The 25,768-nt window shown below is 50.8% G+C and overlaps 9 protein-coding genes across 9 annotated transcripts; 5 read left to right on the top strand and 4 right to left on the bottom strand.

Moving 5' to 3' along the window:
• The first annotated feature begins 1,000 nt into the window (after positions 1 to 1,000).
• Positions 1,001 to 2,266, top strand: BU24DRAFT_417411 (uncharacterized protein). Its single transcript, XM_033526715.1, has 2 exons — positions 1,001 to 1,220; positions 1,406 to 2,266. The coding sequence occupies exons 1-2, from the start codon at positions 1,069 to 1,071 to the stop codon at positions 2,064 to 2,066; spliced, it is 813 nt and encodes a 270-aa protein (XP_033390127.1). The 5' UTR covers positions 1,001 to 1,068; the 3' UTR covers positions 2,067 to 2,266.
• Positions 2,228 to 3,340, bottom strand: BU24DRAFT_362609 (uncharacterized protein). Its single transcript, XM_033524186.1, has 2 exons — positions 3,233 to 3,340; positions 2,228 to 3,159 (listed from the first exon to the last, which is right to left on the bottom strand). The coding sequence occupies exon 2, from the start codon at positions 3,099 to 3,101 to the stop codon at positions 2,331 to 2,333; it is 771 nt and encodes a 256-aa protein (XP_033390126.1). The 5' UTR covers positions 3,102 to 3,159; positions 3,233 to 3,340; the 3' UTR covers positions 2,228 to 2,330.
• Positions 3,341 to 3,361: 21 nt separating this feature from the next.
• BU24DRAFT_417408 (aldehyde dehydrogenase-like protein) lies at positions 3,362 to 5,823 on the top strand. The gene is made up of 4 exons (XM_033526714.1): positions 3,362 to 3,955; positions 4,016 to 4,384; positions 4,437 to 5,412; positions 5,479 to 5,823. The coding sequence occupies exons 1-4, from the start codon at positions 3,828 to 3,830 to the stop codon at positions 5,509 to 5,511; spliced, it is 1,506 nt and encodes a 501-aa protein (XP_033390125.1). The 5' UTR covers positions 3,362 to 3,827; the 3' UTR covers positions 5,512 to 5,823.
• Positions 5,824 to 8,229: 2,406 nt separating this feature from the next.
• On the top strand, positions 8,230 to 9,821 carry BU24DRAFT_337318 (serine/threonine-protein phosphatase PP-Z; the record flags this gene model as incomplete). Its single annotated transcript, XM_033523085.1, has 2 exons — positions 8,230 to 9,597; positions 9,654 to 9,821. The coding sequence occupies 2 exons, from the start codon at positions 8,230 to 8,232 to the stop codon at positions 9,819 to 9,821; spliced, it is 1,536 nt and encodes a 511-aa protein (XP_033390124.1).
• A 4,000-nt stretch (positions 9,822 to 13,821) lies between these two features.
• On the top strand, positions 13,822 to 15,146 carry BU24DRAFT_340179 (carbonic anhydrase; the record flags this gene model as incomplete). Its single annotated transcript, XM_033523219.1, has 4 exons — positions 13,822 to 14,032; positions 14,114 to 14,341; positions 14,572 to 14,975; positions 15,009 to 15,146. The coding sequence occupies 4 exons, from the start codon at positions 13,822 to 13,824 to the stop codon at positions 15,144 to 15,146; spliced, it is 981 nt and encodes a 326-aa protein (XP_033390123.1).
• Positions 15,147 to 16,069: 923 nt separating this feature from the next.
• Positions 16,070 to 17,358, bottom strand: BU24DRAFT_417404 (uncharacterized protein). The gene is made up of 4 exons (XM_033526713.1): positions 17,080 to 17,358; positions 16,861 to 17,026; positions 16,643 to 16,805; positions 16,070 to 16,581 (listed from the first exon to the last, which is right to left on the bottom strand). Exons 1-4 carry the CDS (start codon positions 17,349 to 17,351, stop codon positions 16,085 to 16,087), a joined length of 1,098 nt encoding a protein of 365 aa, XP_033390122.1. The 5' UTR covers positions 17,352 to 17,358; the 3' UTR covers positions 16,070 to 16,084.
• A 2,080-nt stretch (positions 17,359 to 19,438) lies between these two features.
• BU24DRAFT_338018 (WD40 repeat-like protein) lies at positions 19,439 to 21,906 on the bottom strand (the record flags this gene model as incomplete). The annotated part of the gene is made up of 4 exons (XM_033523110.1): positions 19,439 to 19,989; positions 20,034 to 20,484; positions 20,537 to 20,713; positions 20,779 to 21,906. The coding sequence occupies 4 exons, from the start codon at positions 21,904 to 21,906 to the stop codon at positions 19,439 to 19,441; spliced, it is 2,307 nt and encodes a 768-aa protein (XP_033390121.1).
• Positions 21,907 to 22,524: 618 nt separating this feature from the next.
• BU24DRAFT_417403 (pantetheine-phosphate adenylyltransferase family protein-like protein) lies at positions 22,525 to 24,201 on the top strand. The gene has a single exon (XM_033526712.1). It carries the CDS (start codon positions 22,737 to 22,739, stop codon positions 24,027 to 24,029), a length of 1,293 nt encoding a protein of 430 aa, XP_033390120.1. The 5' UTR covers positions 22,525 to 22,736; the 3' UTR covers positions 24,030 to 24,201.
• A 521-nt stretch (positions 24,202 to 24,722) lies between these two features.
• Positions 24,723 to 25,553, bottom strand: BU24DRAFT_417402 (uncharacterized protein). The gene has a single exon (XM_033526711.1). It carries the CDS (start codon positions 25,298 to 25,300, stop codon positions 25,052 to 25,054), a length of 249 nt encoding a protein of 82 aa, XP_033390119.1. The 5' UTR covers positions 25,301 to 25,553; the 3' UTR covers positions 24,723 to 25,051.
• Between the last annotated feature and the right edge of the window lie 215 nt (positions 25,554 to 25,768).

Genomic DNA, 25,768 nt, shown 5'->3' with positions numbered 1-25,768 from the left:
GAAGAGGGTAACAGGTTGAGAAGAGGGTAACAGGTTGAGAAGAGGGAACAGGTTGAGAAGAGGGTAACAGGTTGAGAAGAGGGAACAGGTTGAGAAGAGGAACCGGGTTGAGAAGAGGAACCAGGTTGAGAAGAGGAACTAGGTTGAGGAGCTGAATAGGTGGGTTGTACGTGTGCATAGATACCATGATTCGACCTGGTCAAGTGTAACTGGACAATAACAGTTGTCACCGCCAATTCAATAATTGATTGTGTCTGGGCATTACCATTATGAGGCGGTGATTCACATGGAAGTGAGTGGATGAAATAACACTGGCACGGCCCCAGGCACATGGCACTGGGAGTTCTCTCAATTACCTAGAGGTGGATCTTGGTGAACGTACAAGCAAATGGCCAATTTAACATACAGAAATGTTTTGTGATTCACTCCCCAAAGCCCACGGGAGATTGGCATTGAACGCTTAGAATTACCTCGAGGTACGTTTTCAGGTGCCACAGTGATTTCGAGGCGACACAAAACATTTAAAGATTCCTTGGCTGAAACCCGGTGTAATTGGCACTTTGGGTCACCGCATTCCTTTCCAAATTTGAGCATATTCAACATTGCTTTCATGTTGATTTTGCATCTTCTAAAGATTCAAATGAATGCTCCGTACTTGAGATCAGTCTAGATTTGTAGAGATGCACTCCACAAGTTGGTGATCTGAAAGGAACGAAAGTCTTAGTGACACGTGCACTTACCTTGTGCTACAAGGTTGACCCGATCAATCACCTTGAAATAGAACGGGGGTGGCAAACAGTGAAGTGACTCTTTCCGACCATGGTTGTTGAGAAGTAGATACCCGTGGGCCTTGTCACCGAAGCCTCGTACAATTGGTTGAGTGGACTTTCGGAGCGATGAGCGCCAAGCATTTCGTCAATAGGGAACAGGTCCCGCTTCCCGCGGATCTTTCGAGTAACACCAATTGTCTTTCAATACCTGAAACTTATCGACTCTTTGACTGCGAAACAATTCAGACGCAACCCAATCATTAGACCCGCTAGTTGGGATCATAGGGTGAATATTGAAATGAGTCAAGCAATACAAAATTCGGGGCTCAACCTGGCACCTGATGATGTCAGGACGTTGGAGCAGCTCCGTGGGAGATTAATGCGGTTGAGCAGGGTCATAGAAGAGCTGCAAAGTGCCATGATACACAGTGGAGAACACCCCCCACCTTGGTATGTTGTAGCACCTGCTCAATCCATAGTAGCAGGTTTCCATCGCATGTTGTCGAGATAAGTGCTGGTCATGGAGGAGGTTTCACTCTTTCGACGAGACTCGCCATATCAATCAAGACAATGCAGAATGCGCCATATAAATCCTTTGTACGGTCGATGAATCAGAAATATTAACAGTGTTCTAGGCCGAATATGCATCGATCTATAAGCCTGATCAACGCTCAGCTCAAAAACCTGCACGACTTCTTCAAGGATAAAAACGAAGATGACCTATCACGGAGCCAAATTCTCTCGGCACTGCGGACTTACCCAGTCGCGCCGTTCCCCGCCGAGGAGCAGCGATTCGTTCTGGAGACCATCTTGCGAAAGAAGCCCAGTCCGGATGAGGAGAAGTGGGTCGAGGAGCGTTTGCGTGCAGCATCTGAGTTCTGTCGTGTGCCTGAAGAGTGGCTCTTAATGCTTGGGAAGACCGAAGTGATTAAAGAGAATAGGTCCGACTATGAAGACGAATTCGGTGGCATTAAGAGGGTCAAGGTACCTATGGATGAAGACGATTTGACGGCTCTATGGGCTGAAGCGCCAGCAACGGCCTATGCAACCATTTCCGCCTTTACGAAAGCTCTTTCGGGAGACTATGACGATGGCGATGAGTCTGGCGACGAAGATGCTGCGGCTTTAGATGCCATTCGCAGAGACATTGGAATGGTCGACGAACTCGAGTCAACGCCTGCTTCTGAAACGGGGTCTGGCGATGACGTTAAACAACCTGCACCGTTGCCACTGGGTGCGATTTTGAAGTTCGTTAGCACAGGGGCATCTATAATACCTCCTGGAGTGCACGCATAGAGCTTCCTTGTTCGGTCATCGTAGTTATTCGGGATAGCGGCATTGGGCTGGCGTTATTATGATACCATCATTCACGGAGATTTCGAGGTTCATAGAGATACCTTTCTATAGTTCGCGCCTCCAACACATGTATTATGTATATATTCGATTGCGTAGTGTTGCACGGACGAAGAATGGATATAATAGTTGATTATACTGGGTATCACAACCTTTATGCCGCCAACCCACTTCCAAAACGCCGACAAAGGAACTCCGAATAGCAATCTATTCTGGCTGCAAAGCATACATTCGCACGGTGAACAGGCCCTTTGGGAAACCGCGTTGAACTTCTTCCGCTACGATCTTCAATCCAGCTTCTTTGAACAGCCGCCTAAAGTTTGTATCCGATCTCGTTACACTCGAATCTTCATCATCGTATATATCGCTGTCATTGATGGTTGCAGACATATTCTCTTTGACTACTATCCATCCTTGTTGCATACCACCTTGAGAAGTGGCTCCAGCACCAGCGGAGCTCTTCACCAAGCCGTCACTGCACCGCCGTAGATAAGCCACAACTTGGGCATCCGTAAGATGCCCTAGACACCACTGATTCCATATCAAGCCATATGCTCCAGGCTCTGGCACCCAATCCTGTAAACCAAGATTCACGATCACCCCCACCTTGTCCTTCTCTTCCTCCTGGAGACTGACCATAAATTCGTCCGTGAACTTCTTCACCGGTTCGATAATATCGACCTTACTCGAAACGCCCATGAGTAGCCCCTTCGTTATCCTCCCGATTCCAGCCCCACAGTCTGCAGCGCGACCGATAGACGGGAGGTTCTGTTTGACCGCTCGCTGCTTCCCGCGCCGGAATTTCACAAGGAAGTTGGACGAGCCTTGCAGGTCGATCCGAGACGTCTGTGGAAACCCGCCCAGCATGCCGTTTATGTCCGAAGATACGGAGTTCCAGTACTCGATCGAGTGCGCATGATCTATGGAGCTGTCTGGCGCAGCCGGGGAGACGAGGGGTGGGTCGCTTTCATTGCCCATTATGTGCGCGTGCGGGTCGTTGCAGACTGTGAACTTGCGCTATTGAGTGAACACTGTGCTGGAGCGTATTCAGCTGGGAGACCGATACGGGAGGGATTGAGTTGCAGCGTGTCGCGTCGTCGAGTACATACCGCACCGAAAAATGTCGCTGACGGCAAAATAATCAAATTAGTAGCGAGGACACACACAGGGCGACGGCTAATCGCGCTTGACGCGCGCTTGCAGTATCAACTGCATCTGCCATGATGCATGGAGGGACCAAACCATCTCGAGGATCCATCATCCATGTCGACAAAACCGCAAAAGGAAGGACTGAGCGATGGAATTGGTTATGGGGAGTATAGGACCGAAGCCTATGGTGGCTGCTAACGTTGTACGGCAATCGTACCCGATGATAGCATCAATCTGCGCTGGCGTCAAATCGCGGGGTCGATGAGGTAGGTCCCGCATGCTACTAAACGCGTACTTATCACAGATTTGGAGAGCTCTGGCGTTGTCAGGGTAAAGACGATTGATAATCTGTTACTAGAGTAGTCTGCCTCCCACCTGCCTGCTTGCCCGTCGCCAGTTGGGGGAAATATGTTTAATCGTCTGCCCCGCCACTGCTGCTGCTCTCCCACAGCTTCTTCATCTTTCCTACCTCGACTCTCCTTCCCACAGGTCCGGCCGCTCCCTCGCGTGGTAACCCCAACAAAGAGCTACACAGCATCAAGAACGTACAGCATCATGTCTGACCTGTTCGTGGAGCTCAAGACTCCCAATGGCAAGACTTATAAGCAGCCACGGGGTCTCTTCATCAACAATGAGTTTGTGAAGTCCAAGTCCGGCGAGACCATAAGCTCGACAAACCCCAGGTGAGCAACCATGTCAAGCGCACCGCGACGCCGAAACATGTTAGCTGATATCTCTTTCAGTGACGAGAGCGAGATCACGACCGTGTATGCCGCCGGGCCCGAAGACGTACACGTTGCGGTTGCGGCAGCTAGGAAGGCTTTCAAGGATCCCTCGTGGCGGGATCTTGATTCCACCGCCCGTGGAGCCATCCTCTTCAAGTTCGCCGAGCTCATCGAGCAGCACAGGGAGACACTTGCCGCAATTGAGACGTGGGATAACGGAAAACCGTTTTCTGTCTCGCTGAATGATGACCTAGGCGAAGTTATTGGAACTATCAAGTACTACGCAGGCTATGCCGACAAAATCCACGGTCAAGTCATTGAGACTTCTCCAGCTAAGCTCGCATACACTATTCGCGAGCCATTGGGCGTTTGTGCACAAATTATTCCGTAAGTGATTTGTCGTGAGTTTTCCTACAAGACTTGCTCTCATTCGATGCAGATGGAACTTCCCATTGGCGATGGCAGCTTGGAAATTGGGCCCCGCCCTGGCCACAGGAAATACTGTAGTCATGAAAGCAGCAGAGCAAACACCTCTATCTATATTGTATCTAGCTACCCTCGTCAAGGATGCAGGGTTCCCGCCTGGTGTCATCAACATCCTCAACGGCGAAGGCCGAAAAGCGGGAGCAGCACTTGCACAGCATCTTGATGTTGACAAGATTGCGTTTACTGGATCCACGGCAACCGGAAAGGAGATCATGAAGATGGCGGCTGTGAACATGAAAAATATTACCCTAGAGACAGGTGGTAAGTCACCATTAGTCGTCTTCGATGACGCCGATCTCGATCAAGCCGTCAAGTGGGCACACGTTGGAATCATGTACAACCAGGGACAAGTCTGCACGGCCACATCACGAATTCTGGTTCAGGAGGGTGTATACGACAAGTTCATCGAGGGCTTCAAGAAGCACGTCTCGGAGACGAGCGTGGTTGGCGATCCCTTCAAGGACGACACCTTCCAGGGCCCTCAGGTCACCAAGACGCAATTCGAGAGAGTTCTATCATACATTGACGCGGGCAAGAAGGAAGGCGCGACACTTGTGGCGGGCGGAGAGGCATACAAGAATGTCGGTGGAAAGGGTTTCTTTGTGTCGCCTACCATCTTCACCAATGTCAAGGATGATATGAAGATTTACCGCGAGGAGGTCTTTGGACCATTTGTGGTGATTAGCTCGTTCAAGACTGAGGAGGAAGCGATCCAAAGGGCCAATGACACGACATATGGACTGGGTGCTGCCGTCTTCACACAGGACATCACCAAAGGTCACCGTCTTGCGCGCTTGATCGAGGCCGGTATGGTCTGGATCAACTCCAGCAACGATTCCGACATACGTGTCCCGTTCGGAGGTGTAAAGCAAAGTGGCATCGGCCGGGAGTTGGGTGAGGCAGGCCTCGAGGCATACACAAACAAAAAGGTAAGAGCAGCAATTCCTAGATCAATGCTTTTTCTATCGGGTGCTAACCATGAAACTTTGCTACAGGCGGTGCACGTAAACCTCGGCAACAGATTGTAAATTATGTGTGAATGATTATTGCACTGTGTAGGGAGTAGGGCGAGTGTTTGTAGCCTCTACCTCCGTCGAGGCCCAGACTGTCTGCACTGTATTCCAGAATGCGGCGTTTTCTGTAGGTAGGCGCATGACGCACCGGTGCAACGAGGTACATAGCGCTGGAATGAGCTGGAAATCCAAAGCCTCGTCGTCGGGAGCCGAGCCCTTGGGAGGTCTTGGGACTTGGGCGCTAGATCGTGCATCGTCTTTGGATAGATATCCGGAGGGGAGTATATACCAAAAAGACAACAGACATCATTTCGAATTCGATACGAGTACTCCGTAGTTCGTTGACAAGAGTTTGGTGACATTAGTGTGATATGCAGGTACATGTTCATCGGCAATTGGTGATGAGGGAATTTCCATGTCAAGAAAGGGCCGTCTCGTTTGGGCAGCGAGGCTGCAAATACCTCACTGCGGTGGATGCAACGCAAACAAGCGTCCAAGATGCGAAGAATTTCTTGCGCGAATAATTCAAATGATGGTGTGACGGGCAAGGTGCAATTGGGCGCTGGAAAGGTTCTGCCCAATACAAGTAGCGAAGCGCATGTGTCAACCTGTGTCCTATGTAATTGTGTGTTGCGACGAGACTATGCTGTTGCGGGACTGCGGTGAGAGGGATGCAACATTGAGGGAAGGGAAGGTTTCCGTCAGGCTTGCTCAGTCATACCTCCTCAGGTATCTAGTTATCAAAGATGTATGGTTTCTTGGTGTGGCGGCGGCGGAGGCGGCGGAGACGGTTGGAACGGGACGTGAATGCGCAAGCCAGACGGATGTAACGATTAGGAAGGGATCGATAAGTGAACAAAGAAGCACAAAATATTGATACACATTCCAGGGGGGGAGTTCATTGTTGAATCTGATGTGGGGTGGGAGGTTTGGTACAAGGACCTGGACTTGTAGTAGGTACCTAGGTAGATAGTCGGAGGCAAGCTTGGTGGAGGAGCTGTGGTGGAGCTGAGGCTTGCATTGTCATGTATAACTAGAGAATCCGAATGAAGCTAACTGGTTGCAAAGGATGCGGGCATTGGCGGGCATGATTGACTTGTGTGTATGCCATTGATGATTCTGTACAAGTAGTCTGAGTAACTGCGATAATCACATTAGGTGGATATCACAGAGACAAAAGTACGAGTAGGTGTAAGGTTGAGTTGATTCATATGATGATGGTGATGAATGATGGGGGTGGAAATCTCCTCGTGATTGCTGCGTCGCCGCAAAGATAGCCACATGGCGCTAAGCCCGATTGGCGCAATCACCATGCTTGGCGAGGTATTCTGTTCACCTTCAACCAGTAACTATGGTGAATAACACACACTCTCTCTCTCCTCCTACTCTTCTTCCTCTTCTCTCTTCTTCTTCTTCTTCCCCTCCTTACCCTTACCCTCACTGACCGACATCATACCAGAGCGAACATACTCGTATTTGTGGACTCATATTAGTGTCTCATCTCCTCCATACCTACATACAAACTCCTTCAACCACCTCCCATCTGCTTCATCTCCTACTTTTGCCCAGCTGCATCCACCACCACTAGTCGGGCTTCGTTGTTGCTTCGGCTGCACTTGGGTGTCCAGTTTCCTCTCTCTCCCTCTCCTTCTTCTCGTCTCTTCCGTCCCCCCTTCATTCCTCCTTCTCCTCAAGATCGCCTCGCTTTCCATCTTCTGATTCGCCTCCTCGTGTGCATTACAGTATACACTACAGATACATTACTCCGCCCGTAATTGTTAGCTCGTGATCGTCTACATCTCGACCTCGACTACACCACTAGGTACTGCCTACTACAACCAACATCACTACTCCCACTATCAGGCTGGCGCGATCTGCCTAATAAAAGGTTTCTCATCATTCACCGGTCCGTGACGGCGCTGTTCCTCTGATCGTGGTAGGCGCCTCTCGCCAGCCCCAGCCACTCAAGCCGGCGTGCAAGGCAAGCGTTCGCAGCGCTGCTCTCTCGTTGTTCCCTGCAAAACCTAAACTAAGGCCCAACTAATCTGCGGCTTACCGGACTGCTCAGTCGCTAGCTCTGTCCCCGCCTTCTACCTAGAGCTTGAGGTCACTACGACTGCCATCACCTGCTACCTACCTTACCCTATCCTGCTCGTATCTATCTACCCGTCCACCCCATCCATGAGCCTTCTCTGACCTCAGCGCTGAAAACAACACCATCGCTCTGGCTCGAAGACGAGATTCCAGCCCCCCGCCCGCCCTGTCACCCATCTCCTCTTCTCACTGGCGTGGTCAGACACCGGCGAAGCAGATCGATTCCGCTCCAACTGAGGCCAGGTTTCTCGCCTTCCTCTCGCGCCTCTACCGGCCGCCATAACGACCCTCCGCCAGATTCCGCCACCTCACATCTTGCTCACCTGCATCTGCGCTTCCGTTTCTAGGAAACAGAGAAGGAAGGACACCATCATCCACTGTCGCTCCTTCTGCATCTGCACCGCCACAACACACAAACCTCTCGCCCCAACACATCCTCACGCCAAGTCCCATTCATCCAAGTGTCACGATCATCCCGTCCTCTGCGAGAACTCGAGCCGGGTCGCTACAGAACAACTACGCCTCGTTCTTTGGTAGCACATTTACAGTCCCTCGTTGAAGCGCTACACACAGGATCGCCAGACCGAATACAACATCGTAGATCGGTTTTGGAGGTCGTCGTATTGACAGCCTGGCAACATGGGTAACCAGCCCTCCAGCAACCGAAAAGAGAAGGGGGATAAAGCCGGACCCGACGGTCTATCGTTGGAAAGAGAACAGTATCGATCATTCGAAAGGGCCGACACCAAAGAGTCAACCCGATCAATCCGCAGCTCCATCAGATCTAAGATCCCAGGCTCTGGCAAGACTGACAGCCCGAGAAACTCTGTCGCGAACATCGGTGATACTAATGGCTTAGACAAGTCCGACAGTGCCTCCACCAAATCTCGCTCCCGGCGAGACTCGACTGCCTCCGCTCAGGTAGCTGCGATCGAAACCGCTGCGAAGAACGATTATCCACAACCTCCCCCCTCCCCCGTCCACGGCGCCCTCGGCACGAACCATGACCATGTAGACAAAGCCAAGCAGACTGGTGAGGTCGACCATGTCTCTGACGCCCCCCCAATCGGTGTACCCCCTCCATCGAGTGCACAGCAACCCGGAGATTCCATCCTACAGAAGAAAGGTCAACCGATACCGCGTATTCCCGATGTGCCTGCACAGAACGATGGGGCGGGCTCCCCAATGGAGACAAGCGCGCTCAAGCCGTCAGATTTGGACGATATGATTCAGAGGTTGCTGGATGCCGCATACACGGGCAAGGTCACGAAGACTGTCTGTCTTAAGAATGCTGAGATATTTGCGATCTGCGCGGCCGCACGAGAGGTGTTCCTCAACCAGCCTTCACTATTGGAGCTTTCTGCTCCGGTGAAGATCGTAGGCGATGTACATGGGCAATATACAGATCTCATTCGTATGTTCGAGATGTGTGGTTTCCCGCCGAATTCCAACTATCTTTTCCTAGGAGACTATGTGGACCGCGGAAAGCAAAGTCTCGAAACCATCCTCCTGTTGTTGTGCTACAAACTCAAGTTCCCGGAGAACTTCTTCCTTCTGCGAGGAAACCACGAGTGTGCGAATGTAACGCGAGTATACGGATTTTATGACGAATGCAAGCGAAGGTGTAATATCAAAGTCTGGAAAGCCTTTGTCGATACTTTCAACACTCTTCCCATCGCAGCCATCGTTGCCCAAAAAATCTTTTGCGTGCATGGTGGTTTGTCTCCTAGCCTCTCGCACATGGACGATATTCGACAAATCGCTCGTCCCACAGACGTTCCCGATTATGGATTGTTGAACGATCTGCTATGGAGCGACCCCGCAGATATGGAGAATGACTGGGAGTCGAACGAGCGTGGTGTGAGTTATTGCTTCGGCAAGAAGGTCATCATGGAATTTCTACAGCGCCACGACTTCGATCTGGTCTGTAGAGCCCACATGGTTGTTGAAGACGGTTATGAGTTCTTCAGCGATCGTGTACTCGTCACTGTATTTTCTGCACCCAACGTAAGTGATAACGAAAGATCGTTCTGAAGTACCAAGGAACTGACTGAAAGCTACAGTATTGTGGAGAATTTGATAATTGGGGGGCAGTCATGTCTGTGTCATCGGAGCTTCTGTGTAGCTTCGAGCTTCTGAAACCCCTTGACTCGAGCCAACTGAAGAGTCATATCAAGAAGAGCAGGAACAAGCGGCATAGCATGCTCAACTCACCAGTATGTATCAACTGACATGACCGACTTGGAAAAACCTCCAAGTCAACGTCATGGATCGCATATGTCGACTCTATGGACTGACTTTTACCTTGCAGCCTGCCAACCAATATCCTCAGAGTTACTAAATTGACTTTCTTTGTGTTTAGGAAGATGACATCGAAGATGAAAATGGTTGTTTACCCGTTAATACAGGAGCCCCCCGCGAAGGAGGCACAGACTATTTCGATACGAAAGCAAGACACAGCAGTAGGGACGGACAAGTGCAGGGATTTTATCGAGGCGAAGCAATGGGCAGAGACGAAGATCGTCGAAAATCACAATCGCAGTCGCAATCGCAAAATTATACAGGGGAAGCCAGGCGCAATCACATAGTCGTGTCGAAGCAGATGCGCATACAGGCTGCTGGGCATTCTTCAAATAGCGAGGCAAGCTCTATGACTTCCAACAACGCTATTTCGAATTCAATGCCTCTACAAGGAGGTGCTGTGGATGGTATGTCTACATTTCCGTATGACAGAAAGGATCAGGCGGCAGAGAACCGGGCATTATGGGAGTCTACCCTCCCACAAGCAGCTTCCAATTATCCTGGAGACATCAGCGCAGGGTACAATTACCAATATATTGATCATGGGCCAAGTTCCAAGCGGATTCCAGAAGGTTTTCGAAGCAGGATGAAGAAGAGATTCTCCTTTCCTGGCAGCTCCTCTTCTTCGAATTCTGTTTGATGCATCTCTGGATTGGAGCCTTGCAGCCAAACTCGTTGGACACTCGTTATTGTTGAAATGATACAGGAGACATGGACATTGGTTGGCGTTTTGCAGGTTGGTGGGTGCAAACAACGGCGTCTGCGCCAGTATATTTCCCAAGAACGCCCGAGATTGCGGTCTAGTAGCACATATAGAAATGAGTTGCGGGTGTGTCGTTCTTGTCGGGGAATGCAGTGGTAGAGCTTCAATCGCAAAGTAATCCCTCTAGTTCTCCTATGTTTGAGATTATGCCGGTGACCAGTACTGTGTAGTTATGCCGATTTGCGTTGGAACAGCGGCAAGCCTACAATGCGTGCGATACTATTCGCTATTCGCGGGTTTCGACTGTAAAATATGGCGAAGATGTGCGCTTGTTCGTATCTGTTGATCGCGTGTTTCAGGTACTGTTGTACAGTGCGTGTGTACTCCGTAGATAGCAAGATGTTCAAACAACTGTAAGCTATGGACTCGGCGCATATTCCTACTGGCCGGGATACTGTTTGACAAGCTACAATACAAGTATCCACTCCACTGTAGGTATATCTTCGTCGCGTGGGCCATCGCTCTTTACCTGCCGGATCGGCCGGCCAATTGCAAGTCAGTGCAAAGTGCAAAGCAAATACTCTTGGGGTCAGTAAACAAGTCTCGGTCCGAATGCTCAACGGTCGACCAACGTCTTGTCCTTTCTCTAGGCAGTCGGCGCAATATATCAATAATTACTCTTTTACTATTTCCTCATCATCACCTGCGCTGGTTGTTCCTTGATTCTCTTGCGGAGTCTTGGAGTCTTGCCGCCGTCATTTCGCCTGTCAGCATCGCCTCAATCATGTACGCGTCGCTCATACGGAAAACAACTCCTACGCTCGGTAAGATTGCTGGAACCAGTAATTTCTATACCGGTGGCGGGCTGCTGCTGCTGCTGCTGCTGCTGCTGAGACCTCTCCTTCTGCGCAAGATGACTGTTGCTGAGCCCATACATCCACGACCAAGAGCACGCCCACGTCTGCATCCGTGACAGTAGGCAGAGTGAGCTGGCCCGAGTCGTCCCCCTCTTCGAAAGGAAAGGGCGACGAGTACGCACCAGTAGGTAGTGTCCGGGATTGGGATGTTGTTAGATCTACAGTCCGCATCCCAGAACTAAACCAGCGACCTCGTATGAACTAGGCGTATTGTCGAGAAGGAGGGCAACACGTGCCTCGGTCAGCAACACAGGTCCTTTCAGGTCCAGATTCAGGTCCAGGTCCAGGTCCAGGTCCAGGATGTAAGAATGCCTTTCTCTACTGTGTGGTAGTTACAAATGCAAAGACTACATAGCCATACTGCCAAGTCAGTCAAAGAATACATGAGACTTTTAGGGAGGAAAACCGAGAGGCGCCTAGAGAGGGGGCGAGAGGGGGTTTAATAAAGCTACGGCGTAATTTGAGAGAAGGGGAGGAATATCGAGGCAATTAAAAAAGCCACAGTCGGTGACGAAACCCACGATTTCCCCTAAATCTGAGGCTCTTTTGTTTTAGAAGTGGGCTGATTTTACGGGGGGTGGAGAGCGTTTGGAGGGACTTTAGCGTGGGAACGTGGGTTTTCCGCTGAGAGGAGGGAGAATTCTGGACTCCCAAGTCTTGGCTCACCTACTATTATAGTATCATCTTCTATCCACCTGCCTAGGTAGTTTTACGACGACAACCCCCAAGACAGAATACTAATCACTCAATAATGGCACTAATTGCTGCTGAAATGACAGTGACATCTGAATACTTGTGGGCGAACGCTTGATCTCCTCTCAACCAGGGACACTGGCCGACTCTGATACGTCAAATCCCTTCTACTGTCCAGCATTTTCCTTTCCCCTTTCTTCCCCTTCTCGGTATAGTAGACCTCATCCAGGTCCCAGGGTCTGTCATGTTGTCACAGAATGGGCAGGGTTAGTGGTCGGGGGGCCAATTACGAACTCGCGAACAGAAAGGATAGGGCAAAGAATCGGATCATTTTTCGTCGACTACCCCCAGGGTCTGTCCAGTCTCGTCCATTTGCCTGCTTCCCATGCGTGTCAAGCTGTTTCCACATGCGTTTCAGACAATCACCAATCTTCGACGCAAAAGAAGCATTTCGTATTCGTCTATGGATCTTCCCCCGAGGCTCTGGGACATGCAGAAATCCATCGGTCATCGAAGAGCAATGATGCAAATCATGAAAGCATGCTGTCTGCATCTGAACATGTATTTGGGGGAAACCGGGTTGGTGACATGAGGCTAAGCATTTCGCTTCGTGTTGACATGTCCCCTCGGCACCCAAGTTCAGAAGTAATCGATGCGGATCTTTATCAGGAACATGCAATGATTTTCATTCTACGAGAAGAGTACAATCAAGTTGCCCGAGACGCGGATCTTCAAACGACTTACTTCTTTCGTCGAAGCCACTAGACCCCAGAGCGACGTTTGTCCAGGACGTCAATGCCCCGTTCCCCCAACTTGCCATGTAAAGCAGGGATTCCTAAGCATCCATCACAAAATGCTTGACTCCCGCTGAGCGGTATGCCAAACCCTGCCGACCCTGCTAAGCTCCTCCCAGCGGACTTTGTCTTGGCCTCAGGCCATTTCACACCCCTGGCCAGCTACGCACCTACACAAAACCCCGGATACCGAGTCTTTTCAACGCTCCCTAAAGCCTAGAGGACCGCCCGGATTCTCTTGTGTGTATGACTTGGCTCTGCAGCCGCCGCTTGGCTGACAAGACGCATACGCAAAACACAATGTAGTTGTGTATTCTGGGAGCACGGAGGCACCGTGAATGCATCAGATCTGAGGCGCATTTTAACGTGCTGAGTCTATATATCAGCTCTTAGTGATCCCACTTTGTTTCCCTCTCTCTCTCTCTCTTACCTTTACCGATTACCTTCTTTGGAGTTTGCTTCGCCTCTCGCTGTTTGGGTGCTTCGTTTCTTTTCCACGCCCTCTTCTATCAACACTTCATATCCAAGGCTTAGCTAGGTCGATCCTGCGGCCTTATTCTTTTCGATTTCTAATTGACGTGCACGCAGAGCGTAGCACTGATTATTACCGCTTGTGGTTATATCTAGCAGCTGAAATCCTCATATACGGGAACCGATCGAGCTTTGATATACACTTCAGCTTCCTTTCTTTTTCTACTCTTTCCCCATACAAGCCCGCTGTTCTATTCCGGTGTCCTTTATAAAGGTTTACATATCTATAATCACTTGACGACAAGCACCACCACCACAGCACATCCAGTCAACAGACACATCTCAGTCAATCATGCTTTTCAAGTCTCTTCTTCTTGCCGGAACGGCTTCGGCTACTTGCCTCTCTGGGCTCAGCAAGTTCAAGCGTGCAGAGGGTGAGGAGGGTGTCGTTCAGGTCGGCCAGTTCGGATACACTGGTCTAATCGGTCCCCTCAACTGGGCATCCATTGCTCCCGAGAACGAGGAGTGCAAGAGTGGAACCACGCAATCGCCCATCAACGTTGGTAAGCTTTCCCCTCAAGACATGATAAGGGTTGCAATTCAATATGTGATGAAGCCAGCTAGCTAACACCACGTTTGAACAGTGGATGGTGTCATTCCCATTTCAGCCGACAAACCGACAATCGATATCCCTCAGCAGGCCGTCGAGTTTGAGAACTTGGGCACCACCGTTGAGCTTGTCATCAATGGCACGACCAAGATCGCTGACCAGGACTTGGTCATCAAGCAGGCTCACTTCCATTTCCCTGGCGAGCATCTCGTCAACGGCGAATACTATCCTGCTGAGATGCACATTGTGCACGAAGCCCGCAGTAAGTAAACCCAACTGACCGTATTCAACCGGTGAAGTCCATCTCCTCCTCTAGCAATGCTAGAGTACGATGCATTCATCGTGGTGGCACCTACCTATAGCCCCTGTTTGACACAAGCTTTCCGTTTTGACATTCACCCGCATCACAAAACCCGAAGCCAAGTCTGAAACGCATATATGCAAGCGCACCTATAGCATTGAACATGATAGCTGACCAGACCCTCTTAACAGCCGACCCCAACACCATCGCCGTCATATCCGTTCTGTTCCAAATGTCGGCCGATGCTGCCTCCAACCCACTCCTCACCGGGCTGCAACCCCATCTCCAGGCCATCGCCAACCCCGGCACCAAGACGGCCATCGAGGGCGGCCTCGACTTCGCCGGCCTCGTCCAGCACGTCCAGGACAGCCCTCTCTACCAATACTCTGGATCTCTCACGACGCCTCCCTGCGCCGGGGGCGTCACCTTCCTGATCGCCCAGAACCCCATGGACATGCCCGTTGACATCTACAACGCGATGAAGGCGATCGTGGGGTTCAACGCGCGCTACACGCAGGCCGACCTCGACATGGGCGTCAACCTCATCGAAGTCGCGACCAAGGCCGGCACCGCCGAGCAGTTCCCCGCGCCTGCCGTGCCCCAGCCTGGCGCCCCCGGCGGCGGCGAGGGCACCGGCAACGGTACCGAGCCCACGCCCACCGTCGAGGCCGTTGCCGGCGCGCCCCCGGCCGTCACGAAGGGACAGACCATCGTGCTCAGCGAGATCTCGGGCCAGCCTACCAGCGTGCTCGCCATCATCGTTTAAGAACCCCCCCTCGTCGTTCTTCCCCCGAAGATCACGTTACAACTTGAGCAGGGCAGGCAGGTTGCGAGGAGGTTGTTTTGGTTTGTTTGGTTTGCAATTTGGCTTCGTTTGTTGTTGTGTTACTATTCGTCGATTTTGGGGGGTTGTTTTCGCCAGCTTTGCAGCAGCGGAGACTGTCTTCCAAGTCTGGCTTTCAAGATGTTGGTGTGTATGGATGGATGGATGAGTGAAACGGAAAGAAACAAGACAAGAGTCTAGATATCCCCCGAACTTATAGAAACAAGATATATCAAGATGTCGTCAGTAAGGGGAGTGAGTAAAGAGAGGAGAGAAGGAAGAAGAGCAAAGAACAGGAAGGCAGAAGCAGTGTTTTTTTTTTCTACAGACAACAACAACAAGAAAACAAAAGGAGCTTCCTTCCCACCACCACCACCATGGCGCCTGTTCTCTTGTGGAAAATACGTTGTAGTTTTGTAGTCGTTATGTTATACCCCCCCCCCCACATGCCTTCGTCATGAATAATCATAGAGGCGAAGAAATAGAAATGCGTTTACACGAAGAGTTTACCTGTCTACACTCTTGAAATTTGACGTCGTGATGTTGCTCAATGAAGAAAGGGGGAGATTAGTCCTGCTGCCCTAGTAGATGGGCGACAAAGACTTAACTCCTATTGCTTTCGAAACGCTCTTGCTATGCATTTAATTAAGTACCTCGTTTCCCATGTTTGCCATCTAAGATAAGAGTACATCTCGAACACTAGTTACATCTAAAGAAATCTCAGATACGAGAACGCGCTGCTGCGCTGCCCTTCTGAGATGGGACAATCATAGTGAAAATAACAAGCTAACATATCTCATCGTAGCAAGCAGAAAAGGGAAACGCAGCGCACGCACGCAACATCTAAACTTGTAGTAACTTTGGTGCATGCATTGCAGATGCTAAGAAGTTCTCCTTCGTTTTCGAGACCGCCGCTGTCCAGATCCACCACTAAAACGCATTAAGTTCTCCTCACCACCTTTAACTCCCGCAATAAACGCTTCCGCGACGTCCGATGCGTCGTGCATAGTACTCGAAAGCGTCTGCGTATACACGTCAGCACAGAGTTTCAGATACTCGGCATCGCTCTCTACGACCAGGCTCCATCCATCTACGAGGAACGAAACGAGTTCTTGGATGTGACAGAGAGAGGCGGCTTCTCGATGTAGTCCGAGAAGGCGTGAGATGCTGCCACAGGCATAGCTGAAGTTCGGATCGACGTGGTGCCCGATTTCCCGAAGCTGGGGTACTATCGTTCGCACCGATCCTGTGGCGAAGATTGGGAGCTTCAAGAAGTCCACGATGCAATTAGGTGTCAGGCGTTTCAACTCTGAAAAGTCGATGATAGCGAGGATGGCTGCTTTGGGAATCTCTCCGTAGATAATGGTTTCGGCACTTGCTAGAGGTGACGGGTTAGCATCTTCTGCTGGTAATTATGTTGCATTTGGATATTTTCATACCTGAGTACCTGAAAGAGTACAAGGATCTCCTTCTGAGCTCTTTTACGACATCATATGCTCTGTATGCTGACCTATCCGGGATCCTATCAAGATCTATAGCGGCTATCTTTGAATTTTCTCCCTTTTCTTCGGCGATCTTGAGAAGCTGAATAAATGAAGATACCTAGACAGTCTACAGTCAGTTCCTGAATAGTCGATCGATTTTCGGAAATACTGACCACACTTATGAATCTGGACGACGCGCCTCCGGTTTTGCTTATGTGACTTGCAACCTCATTGTAGAACAAGTCTGGCTGGGTTTCGGGATCTATGGGATCAGGGACATGCACACAGCCGATGTACCGATTAGCACGGAACCCCAGAGCTTCATCATACTGCGTGTAACTAAAGCGTGCTGTCAGTATGTCTCTCGTATCCAGTGGGTGGGTATAACGCACGACGTATCTTCACACCACACACGGAACGCAAGGTTGAAATCCGATCGGCCGACAACGACGGTATCATTCGATTCGCTCGAAAACGAAAACGTCGGCGATGGCCCAATCTCGACATCACTAAAGCCCTCGTGGTCATCGATGTATAGAATTCGACGTCCGCTCCAAGGGCTACTCGTGGATCTCGGCGTGTGTAGGCTGCTGCTCCTGGCGAAATCGCCTCTCAGATAGGCGAGACGGTCGGTCTCTGACACGAGTCCTTCGTTTCGGTGCATGTTACCGTTGAACAGTGATCGGTGTCGAAGCTCAATCCCAAGAGATTGGCTTGTCTGGTTGAAAGGTTAGCTCTCCATTACAATTGGTAGAACCTTAAACTCACATTCTCTACTAGCCGCCTTACGTTCGCATGCAGATGATTAGGGTCATCAAAAGGCACTGCGAAGAAGGAGCGCCGGAGCTCATGATTGCCCCGTGTCTCAAATTGTATCTATCGTGATGGTTAGATTTACGTTCTTCGATCTGCGAATTAGCTTTGGGACATACACTGATGACGTTTCCTCTGAGAGGCGTATCGGACGGGTAGATGGCATTGAAGATGGTTGAACACTCCTTGTCGCTACATTGGTACCATCGATATAACACCATGACCACGACGCGTTCCGATTCGGTCCAATTGTGCCTAGAGTTTCTATCGAGATCTCTCGGTGTTATGTCGACCGTCTCAGTGTTCGAAGCACGGGTATCCCAATCTACTGGGCCTTGATCGCGTCGGGTCCTTAGCCAGTCTGGACGTCGAATGACAGATTCTGACACGAAACTTTGCTGTTGAAGATCAAAATGATCGCTTTCGATTACACGCTCAGGAGAATTCCGACGCGGGCAGGGTGTTGATGGATCGCCAACACGCTCCACGTTTGTCGGTGGTGGTGTCGACAAAGTCAGCGTAGAAGACTGCGAGGTGAGGCGTGCGGAGGAGGGAGGATTGGAAACCGAGTCGCACTCCTCACTGTCGGATTCTTCGTCAATAGCTGCGCGGAGCTGCTGAACAAAATCGTCGAGGTTACTGCCAGTCTCAGCTACACCAGAATTTATGATTTGGGGGGTATGTAGCGGAGGTTCAGCTTCAGTGGTGTCGATGAAACACTCCTCATCTGATTTGTGGCTTGTCGCCTCTAGTAGACCTGATATGTTAATAAGAGAGTCTTATCTAGATAGAGGTGAGCCTTTCATGCCTTGATAATGATGAACATTCCCAAGCCTCTGTATTGGTGGCCTTTGACCACATATAGCCGCGTTCCTAACCTCCGTCGGCGGTTGGTACATGAAAACACCCATATTGTGAGCGATCCCTTCCTTACGCCTCCACATACTGCTCATGATGAATGGATGATACACGGATCGTATGTGGCAACAGATCTGCGAGAAGAGAAAACAGCTCTTTCAGACAATCCTCAAAGCAACAGTTAGGTTGAAGTCAAGTCAGATAGAAGCTACTCGAAAGAGATCGTACAAATCCAGATACATATGTGGATGGTGAAAGTGCCAAGACCTTCACCACGCATGGCGGTACACTAGGACGTATAATCATCGTTGCAATTGCCGCGTGATAAAAAAGTGAAAGGACGGCGTGCCAGATTTAAGGGCGAGAGTTTAGTGAAGTGAACGGTGAAGATAAGTTGTGCATGACGAGAGAATTAGCATGAGACGAGATCTGAAAGTAAGGTGCCGACTTTCAGTTATCAAGGACAGACTCGAGCGGTAAATAAGGGAGGGAAAGGGAAGGACATGAGTGAGAGCCAGCTTGATATGGAAACCCAAGGTACTTAGGTGAGCCACCTCACCTACCTACAATATTCGACAAACACTGCTTCCAGATTTGGGGAAATGGCAATAGATATCCCATGCGTATCATCAAGTGAGTAAAGCATTTACTCAACGAATAGTAATCTTGGATAAGGCACGATGAGGAAAGCTGAAAATGTTTTCGGATTCTACCCAAATCGACAAAGATACTGGGAGAGATAATAGCTCCCTAAGCATTCGTTGTAGAAGTGGAGAATCATGCGGTATATATGATTCGAGGTATCAAGAGATCCGTTAGAGAAAACAATATAAAAGAAATTCCAAGGCTCACAATGCCCCGCTCCAAAATGATGCTAATTGAATGGCGGAAGACAGTGATGGTCAGAGGCATCACAGTCGGGTCCCATTCCCTGCTTCTTTAGTCTTTCTCCAGACAGGTCCTGAAAGGAAGTTTCGCGTTCTTACTCAACATTCGTCAAATCATACAATACTCATTGCCCCGATTGATACTAGGAAAGGCAGAAAAGCCTGGGTATGACCCGGACGGTCAACATCCCAATCATAATTTCACACCCCAGATGCCTCTGCCGCCAGAAACACCAACCCACTCTCCCCCTTGTCCAGTCAATGCGCTTTGGGGTGCCCAGCTTAGATTACCAACCTCGTAGTCGCACCTCCAGCTTGCGTAAGGTCCCTTTTGGTTCGCGGTTCCTCCTTGGCCAGCAGTGGGTTGGTTGGCACCACCATTGATTGGCTGCTGTGCGACTTGAGCTTGAGGCTGCATTGATCCAGGAGTTTCGCTGTTGATAACCGCGCCGTTCTGAGAGTGGAGCAGATCCCAGACGAGAACAAGAGAATCGTCTCCGCCGGATGCAAGCATGCCACGTCGTGAAGGATTCCATTCTATCGAATTGACAGAAGCAGAGTGGCCTCGGAGTTCTAACAATGCCTGGCCTGGTTGTCGAACATCGAGAATACGAATGAGAGAGGAGTCGGCGGCAAAGGTAGCCAAGAGGTGAGAGTCGTGTGGAGATGCGGCCAGGCGAAGTAGGGGAGGAGCATAGGTCATGGTCTGCTGGGCCTTGGTGGGAGACATGCGACCAGGAGAGCCTGTAAGGATTTAGTGAGCAATTTTCGTTAACACTTGCAACGACATGTATCCTTACCCTTGTCTTTGTCGTTGGGAGATTTTTCGGAGGGCTCGTAGATGATAGTACTGTGCTCAAGACTTCGAAGGTCAAACATGCGGACACTGCCATCCGCACCACAGCTAACGAAAACGTCCACACTACCAGCACAGAAGCGCACGTCGAACACCTCCTTGTCATGTGCAATGAGCTGTGTCTTGGCTGTCAGGGTGGGAATGTCCCATATAGTACAGGTTGTGTCTATGCTCGACGTGATGATGAGCTTCGGGGACATCGTGTTCCAATCGAGCGAGGTAAGAGGTGCGGTATGTTCAGGAGTTTTGGAGTTTGAAAGGAGTGCAAGAGGAGTGAGTTTCTGAGGGGCGGGATCTCGGGTATTAACTGAGGATGTTCGAGTGATTGTGTTGCTGATATTCGAGCCAGCAGACGACGGCAATGACCAGAGCCGCAAGTGGTCCTGGAATATTGTCAGCCTGATGCACCTTCACCTTTGGAATGTTTTCCCTTACTCCACTTGTTGCAAGTAAGTCGGTGCTTTGCTTCTGGCCACTCGGAGGCTCCCAAAGTATGCGTGTCACTGGGTATGAGCAGGTAGCTTCGGCTATCTTTTCGTAGGAGAGTCCGATCGATGGTGCGCCAGGCGTGGATGGATCTTGGGGGGAAAGCTGGGTATCAATGATTTGGATCTATGGCGAGTGCAATCAGTCATGGGAAAGCTCATGAGGTAAGGAGCAAGGGAGGGAGAACGTACGAAATTGTGCGTATCTTCGAGGTAGCTTCCGACAGCCATCTTTCCTGCACCGTTGCCGGGAGGGACATTCCATTTGCACCAATCGAACGCATATACAGGCCATGGCGCGAGGTAATTGCTATTGGACGGTGAGCGATCACTGTCATTGAAGAACTGTCCTCCGACCATGGCCGACTCTTCCATGTTCGAGTTTGCGCGGGGCCGAATGTCGGCAAGGCCGAGTGGTGAATTGGACGCTGCACCGGCAGGATAATATTTCTGAGCGGGCGTGCCGGCGACATATTTCGAGTTGGGGTTCTCTGGGGTATTCGAGAAAGGAATGTATTTCTGATCTGGCCCTAGACCGGCAGGGCTTGATCGTGAATAGGTATGCGAGGAGGGATGTTGTGATTGACTCATGGTGTTGGATCGCGTAGGAAGGGTATATTGCTGGGCATTGGTGTTGATCTGGGGCACAGTAGGGACGGTCGAGGGAGCGGTGTATGCAGAAGAGGGGCCCGGCCGTTGTTGCAGTTGCTGCTGCAGTTGCAGGTGTTGCTGAGGGTTGTTTCCAGCTTGTAGACTGCCAGGGACGCCGGCGGAGGCAGGTGGTGGTGGATTGGAGTATTGCGAGGCTTGTGGGGTAGCTTGGTGGAGACCAATGTTGGGCGCCGAGCCTGTGGAATACTGGTCTGGAGAATTGTACACCTGCTGCAGGTGCTGATGCTGCGGCTGATGGAGTTGCTGTTGCTGCTGCTGCTGCTGCTGCTGGAGATGGTGTTGCGCGGTTGTCGGTGTATGAGAGGAGGTTGGAATATGCAATTCTTCGGTCCTTAAGGTCGGCGCGCGGCGGAGAGGGTCGTAAGAGCTACTGTTGGACTGTGGTGGAGCTGAGGCAGCCGGCGCTTGACCTCCGCCTACGAGATGAGATTGACTGCTGGATGCATTCCCTGTGGGAGACTGAACACCAGGAGCATTCCCACTGCCAGGCATCAAGGCATCTGTCCCTGCGTTTGTCTGCCCGGTCGATGCAACTCTGAGGTTGCCGGTGGGCGCCCCGATGGCGCCCAAGGCCTGCGCAGCCTGGAAGATGCCCGCGGCTGGAGAGTTCTGCTGCGCATTGTTGGAGTGGTGGGAATGGAACGGCATGGTGCCGCGAGGGATCGTAGGAGAGAGACAGCACAGAGCGGTACCTGCTTTGGGTTGCTGCTGCTGGTTTCGTAGCTCTTGCAGTTGAGGGGTTGGAATTTCGGGACTGACTGACGCACGCGAATTGGAGACAGGACAGGACAGGACAGGACAGGACAGGACAGGACAGGCAACACAACACAGGGTCGGGTCTGGGTGTGTTCACTTCACTGTTGGGTCATATTGGGAGATTTCCGCAAGTCTTGGCAGCCCCGACCAAGACAGGAAACCGATCACCCCTCTATCAGAGTACTATCAATATGAGTATTATGATTATTATGATCATCATCTGTTATAGTTACAGTTGATACTTTGGTAACAATGATGAACATGCAATGGCTCTTCAAATAATCACACTTCACCTGCCGAGGACCGCATCTGACTACACTACTCCATCTTACCTCCAGAGTCGTACCAGATATTTACTGATTGCAGCATAGTATGAATTACCCCTAGTAGTGCCCAGGTAGGTACTCGTAGGTACAAGTGGTAGTTGTAGGTACCCGATGTGCCTACTTAGCATGTATTGCCTATTAAGTACTTCACCTCGGTCAATCATGTCAGAGGACCTGCGTCCCCCCACTAACAACCTACATACATACTTCAACCCAGTCAAACCACCCTTCATGCTGTTTGTCCTGGTCCGTCAATTGCCTAAACCTTCCAAAGCACTGTCAGTATCACCATCGTCATCAACATCGTTGTTATTGTCGTCGTCGTCGTTGTCGTCGTCACCATTCTCATATAAACTACGGGCGCAACCTCATATCGTACTACGACATCTTGCCAACATGCCCCCGTCACACAAGCCATCTCACCACTCACTGCTTCTACTCCCCCCTGCACCGTCACCACCCACGTATTCCGCCCTGAAGGCCGCATACAACTCATGTCTGTTCTCCGTGTTGAGGCAACTCGTCAGGGATCCCCACCGTGACCACCAGCAGAAGAAGCCCACCATTCTCGACATTGCATTGCCGTGTCCGCACCTCTATGGACAACTCAATTCCCCAAGAGGACCACTGTATGCGACCACCCAAAAGCTCGTAGCCAACCTCTACAAGCTGATCTGCACCATCGCCGCCAAGGACGCAATCGACACCGAGGATGCAGAGGGCGTCGACGCCCGCATCATATTGGTTGCGTACCCTCGTGATGGACAATTGGCGCGGGCACCCGAGGAGGCTACCCCAGAACAAGAACTACAGGGCCCGGCAATTGACTTGTATACGTTGGCACGTTGCCCAAGGCCATGGGACACGATCTTCTCCGTCGAGAGCGAGCAAGGGGATGCGTTGTTGAGGAATTTCCTTTCTCTAGGGCCATCGTCACATCAGCACAGCATTTCGAAGGTCCGTGGGGGTATAGTCGAGGTGGAAGGAACTAAATCGACAACCTCTTCCGCACCTGACACTACTGAATCACAAGAGCAAGTCTTTGAAGCGAAAGACCATAAGTCTGTAATCCTTGGTGGCACCTTCGACCACCTCCATCTAGGACACAAGTTGCTCCTTACAATGTTTGCCTTCGTCCTAAAGAGGGGTGGTAACACGTCCATTCTGGGCGATAATAGCAGCCCTGCAACGCTCACGATTGGCATGACAGGTGACGAGTTACTCAAGAACAAGAAATTCGCATCCGTTCTCGAGAGCTGGGAGCGTCGTCAGGAAACAACACACAATTTCCTCGACTCAATCATCAATTTCGGACAGGCAGATGACAGTAGGATACGCATCGAGCACAAGCATGAACCTGGACCGAACGGCCATGGCGTTTATATCTACTATCCCTATAATCTAGTCGTCAGGTACATTGAAATATGGGATCCCTTCGGGCCAACCATCACAGAGGAAGATCTCACCGCTCTCGTCATATCGAAGGAGACGAGGGGCGGAGGTGCAGCTGTGAACCGCAAGCGCGACGAGCAGGGGTGGCATGCGTTGGAGATTTTTGAAGTGGACGTGCTTGATGCTGGTGAGGAAGAGGGTGAGGACGTGGACGAAACGTTTCAAAGTAAATTGAGTAGCACGGAAATACGGCGGCGATTGGCTGAGAGGGCGGATTCGGTTGCAGCTCAACGTTGATATTGTAGTTAGATATGTCAGACGAATGTTTTCCAATTGCTCGATGGGTAGCTATGATCAATGAATGATTGACAGCCCAGGGTGAGATTCATGTACGCATTGGTAAAATATGTGACAGCTGACGTTCTTTTCGTGTGTTCCCTGCAATGAGAAGGGGTTACAGTAGATGTGGGCAAACTTGGTGAAGGCTGAGGATTTCGAGGAATTGGTTCATGAGCGGTTACAACCCCGTACGATTGTCATCCTAGGTGCTGGAGAGCGATATGATGTGATATGTTTGGCTTAGAACAAAGGGTGTACCGCGTTGTGGGCGTATGTATGTGCTATACTGCACAGTGTACACGCACTTTGTGCGAAGTTGTTATTGTCTTGTAGGGTTCCTGCTCCGTACCTACAGCTGGCCAACTGTTCCATCAAGCCACACGATACGATATCGTGTAGTGGATTGGATCGCAACATACAGTACCAAGGTACTCAGCGGTTAAGAGTGTATGTATGGAGTACACACCTCGTACTGTGCAGGGTGTCACCGTGTATAAGTGTAGGTAGATTAGATAGTGGAATAAGTGCCCGAGCGCCAGTACCATGTGGCCGGCGCTTCCAAAGATTGGGCCAATGGGCGGGGAGCGGCACGTGTATGTACGCACGTCCACACAACCAGCAGTTCAGTTCTCAAGTTCAAGACTCAAGAGTAACAACCCGACCTACAGTACACGACTCTGTGGAACGCCGCTATTCATTGTTCACACAATGCTATCTCCGAAAGGATCACCTTGGGCGACACTCAGAGTCAAGGGATCTTCCAATCAGGTTCTCTTCTCAAGACTGACGTATATAGGTGTGCGGGCTTTTCGGGGGACCCGCCTCGTACAAAGTAGGATTGCGTCAAGATCACCCCCATATCGATGACTGCAGAAAAATTAGAGACTAAGAATCCAATATGTATGTGTTATGTGCAAGTATGCATGCAGCGATCCTTTTCGCGATTATGCGTCCTGTTGGCGCTGTTGGCAAACGAGCAATTAGGACCGAAGCAGAGCGGGATATTTGGGGGCATGATGACGGGCGAGGTGAGGTGAGATGTGTGTGTTTTCACACTGGCGTGTATGCCATAGAACTGCGAGTGGTTGCTGCAAGTTGAAGGGCAGGGCATTGACCGGGGCGTTGGATGAACCTGTCATGGCGGTTACGGTTACTGCCGCGAGGCGAGATGAGGCGAGACCAGGCAAGGCATAAAACAGTGGAGTGGAGGGGGAAGTGCAATTCACCATGGCTCTTCTTGTTCTATTCTTCCTCAGGCAGATTCGTCGGGATCTGGGGCACATAGCTGAGGCGAGTATAGCAAATGCACTGGACCAATTTCATGGGGTTTCGCCATAATGCATGGCGACTATACATCGTAGGGTCGCGACTCGCTACCCATAGACACGTTTCAGCCCTCTAAGGCTATGCTCAGCAAACGTACTGTCGTCATTCGGCAGGTGTCCGTTGTCGGCTACTGGGATTACGGGAGTGGGCGTGGGATAGTGTTTGAGAGAGAGAAGGAGACCAGGGCGGGATTCCAGAGGCACGGGAGGCGGGTGCATCTACCGTCATGCTGTACGGAATATGATAGTGCGAGTAGCTAATGGTTAATGGTAGGTAGATACGATGCTGTGGTATGGTGGGGAGGAGGGGGGGGGTGTGGTGGTGCTTGAATGATGCGCCTGGTATCCTGGGCCCGCTGCACGCTTCGCTGG

This window comes from Aaosphaeria arxii, assembly GCF_010015735.1.
Source record: "Aaosphaeria arxii CBS 175.79 unplaced genomic scaffold BU24scaffold_1, whole genome shotgun sequence".
Lineage (NCBI taxonomy): Eukaryota > Fungi > Ascomycota > Dothideomycetes > Pleosporales > Aaosphaeria > Aaosphaeria arxii.
This window is presented reverse-complemented; position numbering and strand designations above follow the sequence as displayed.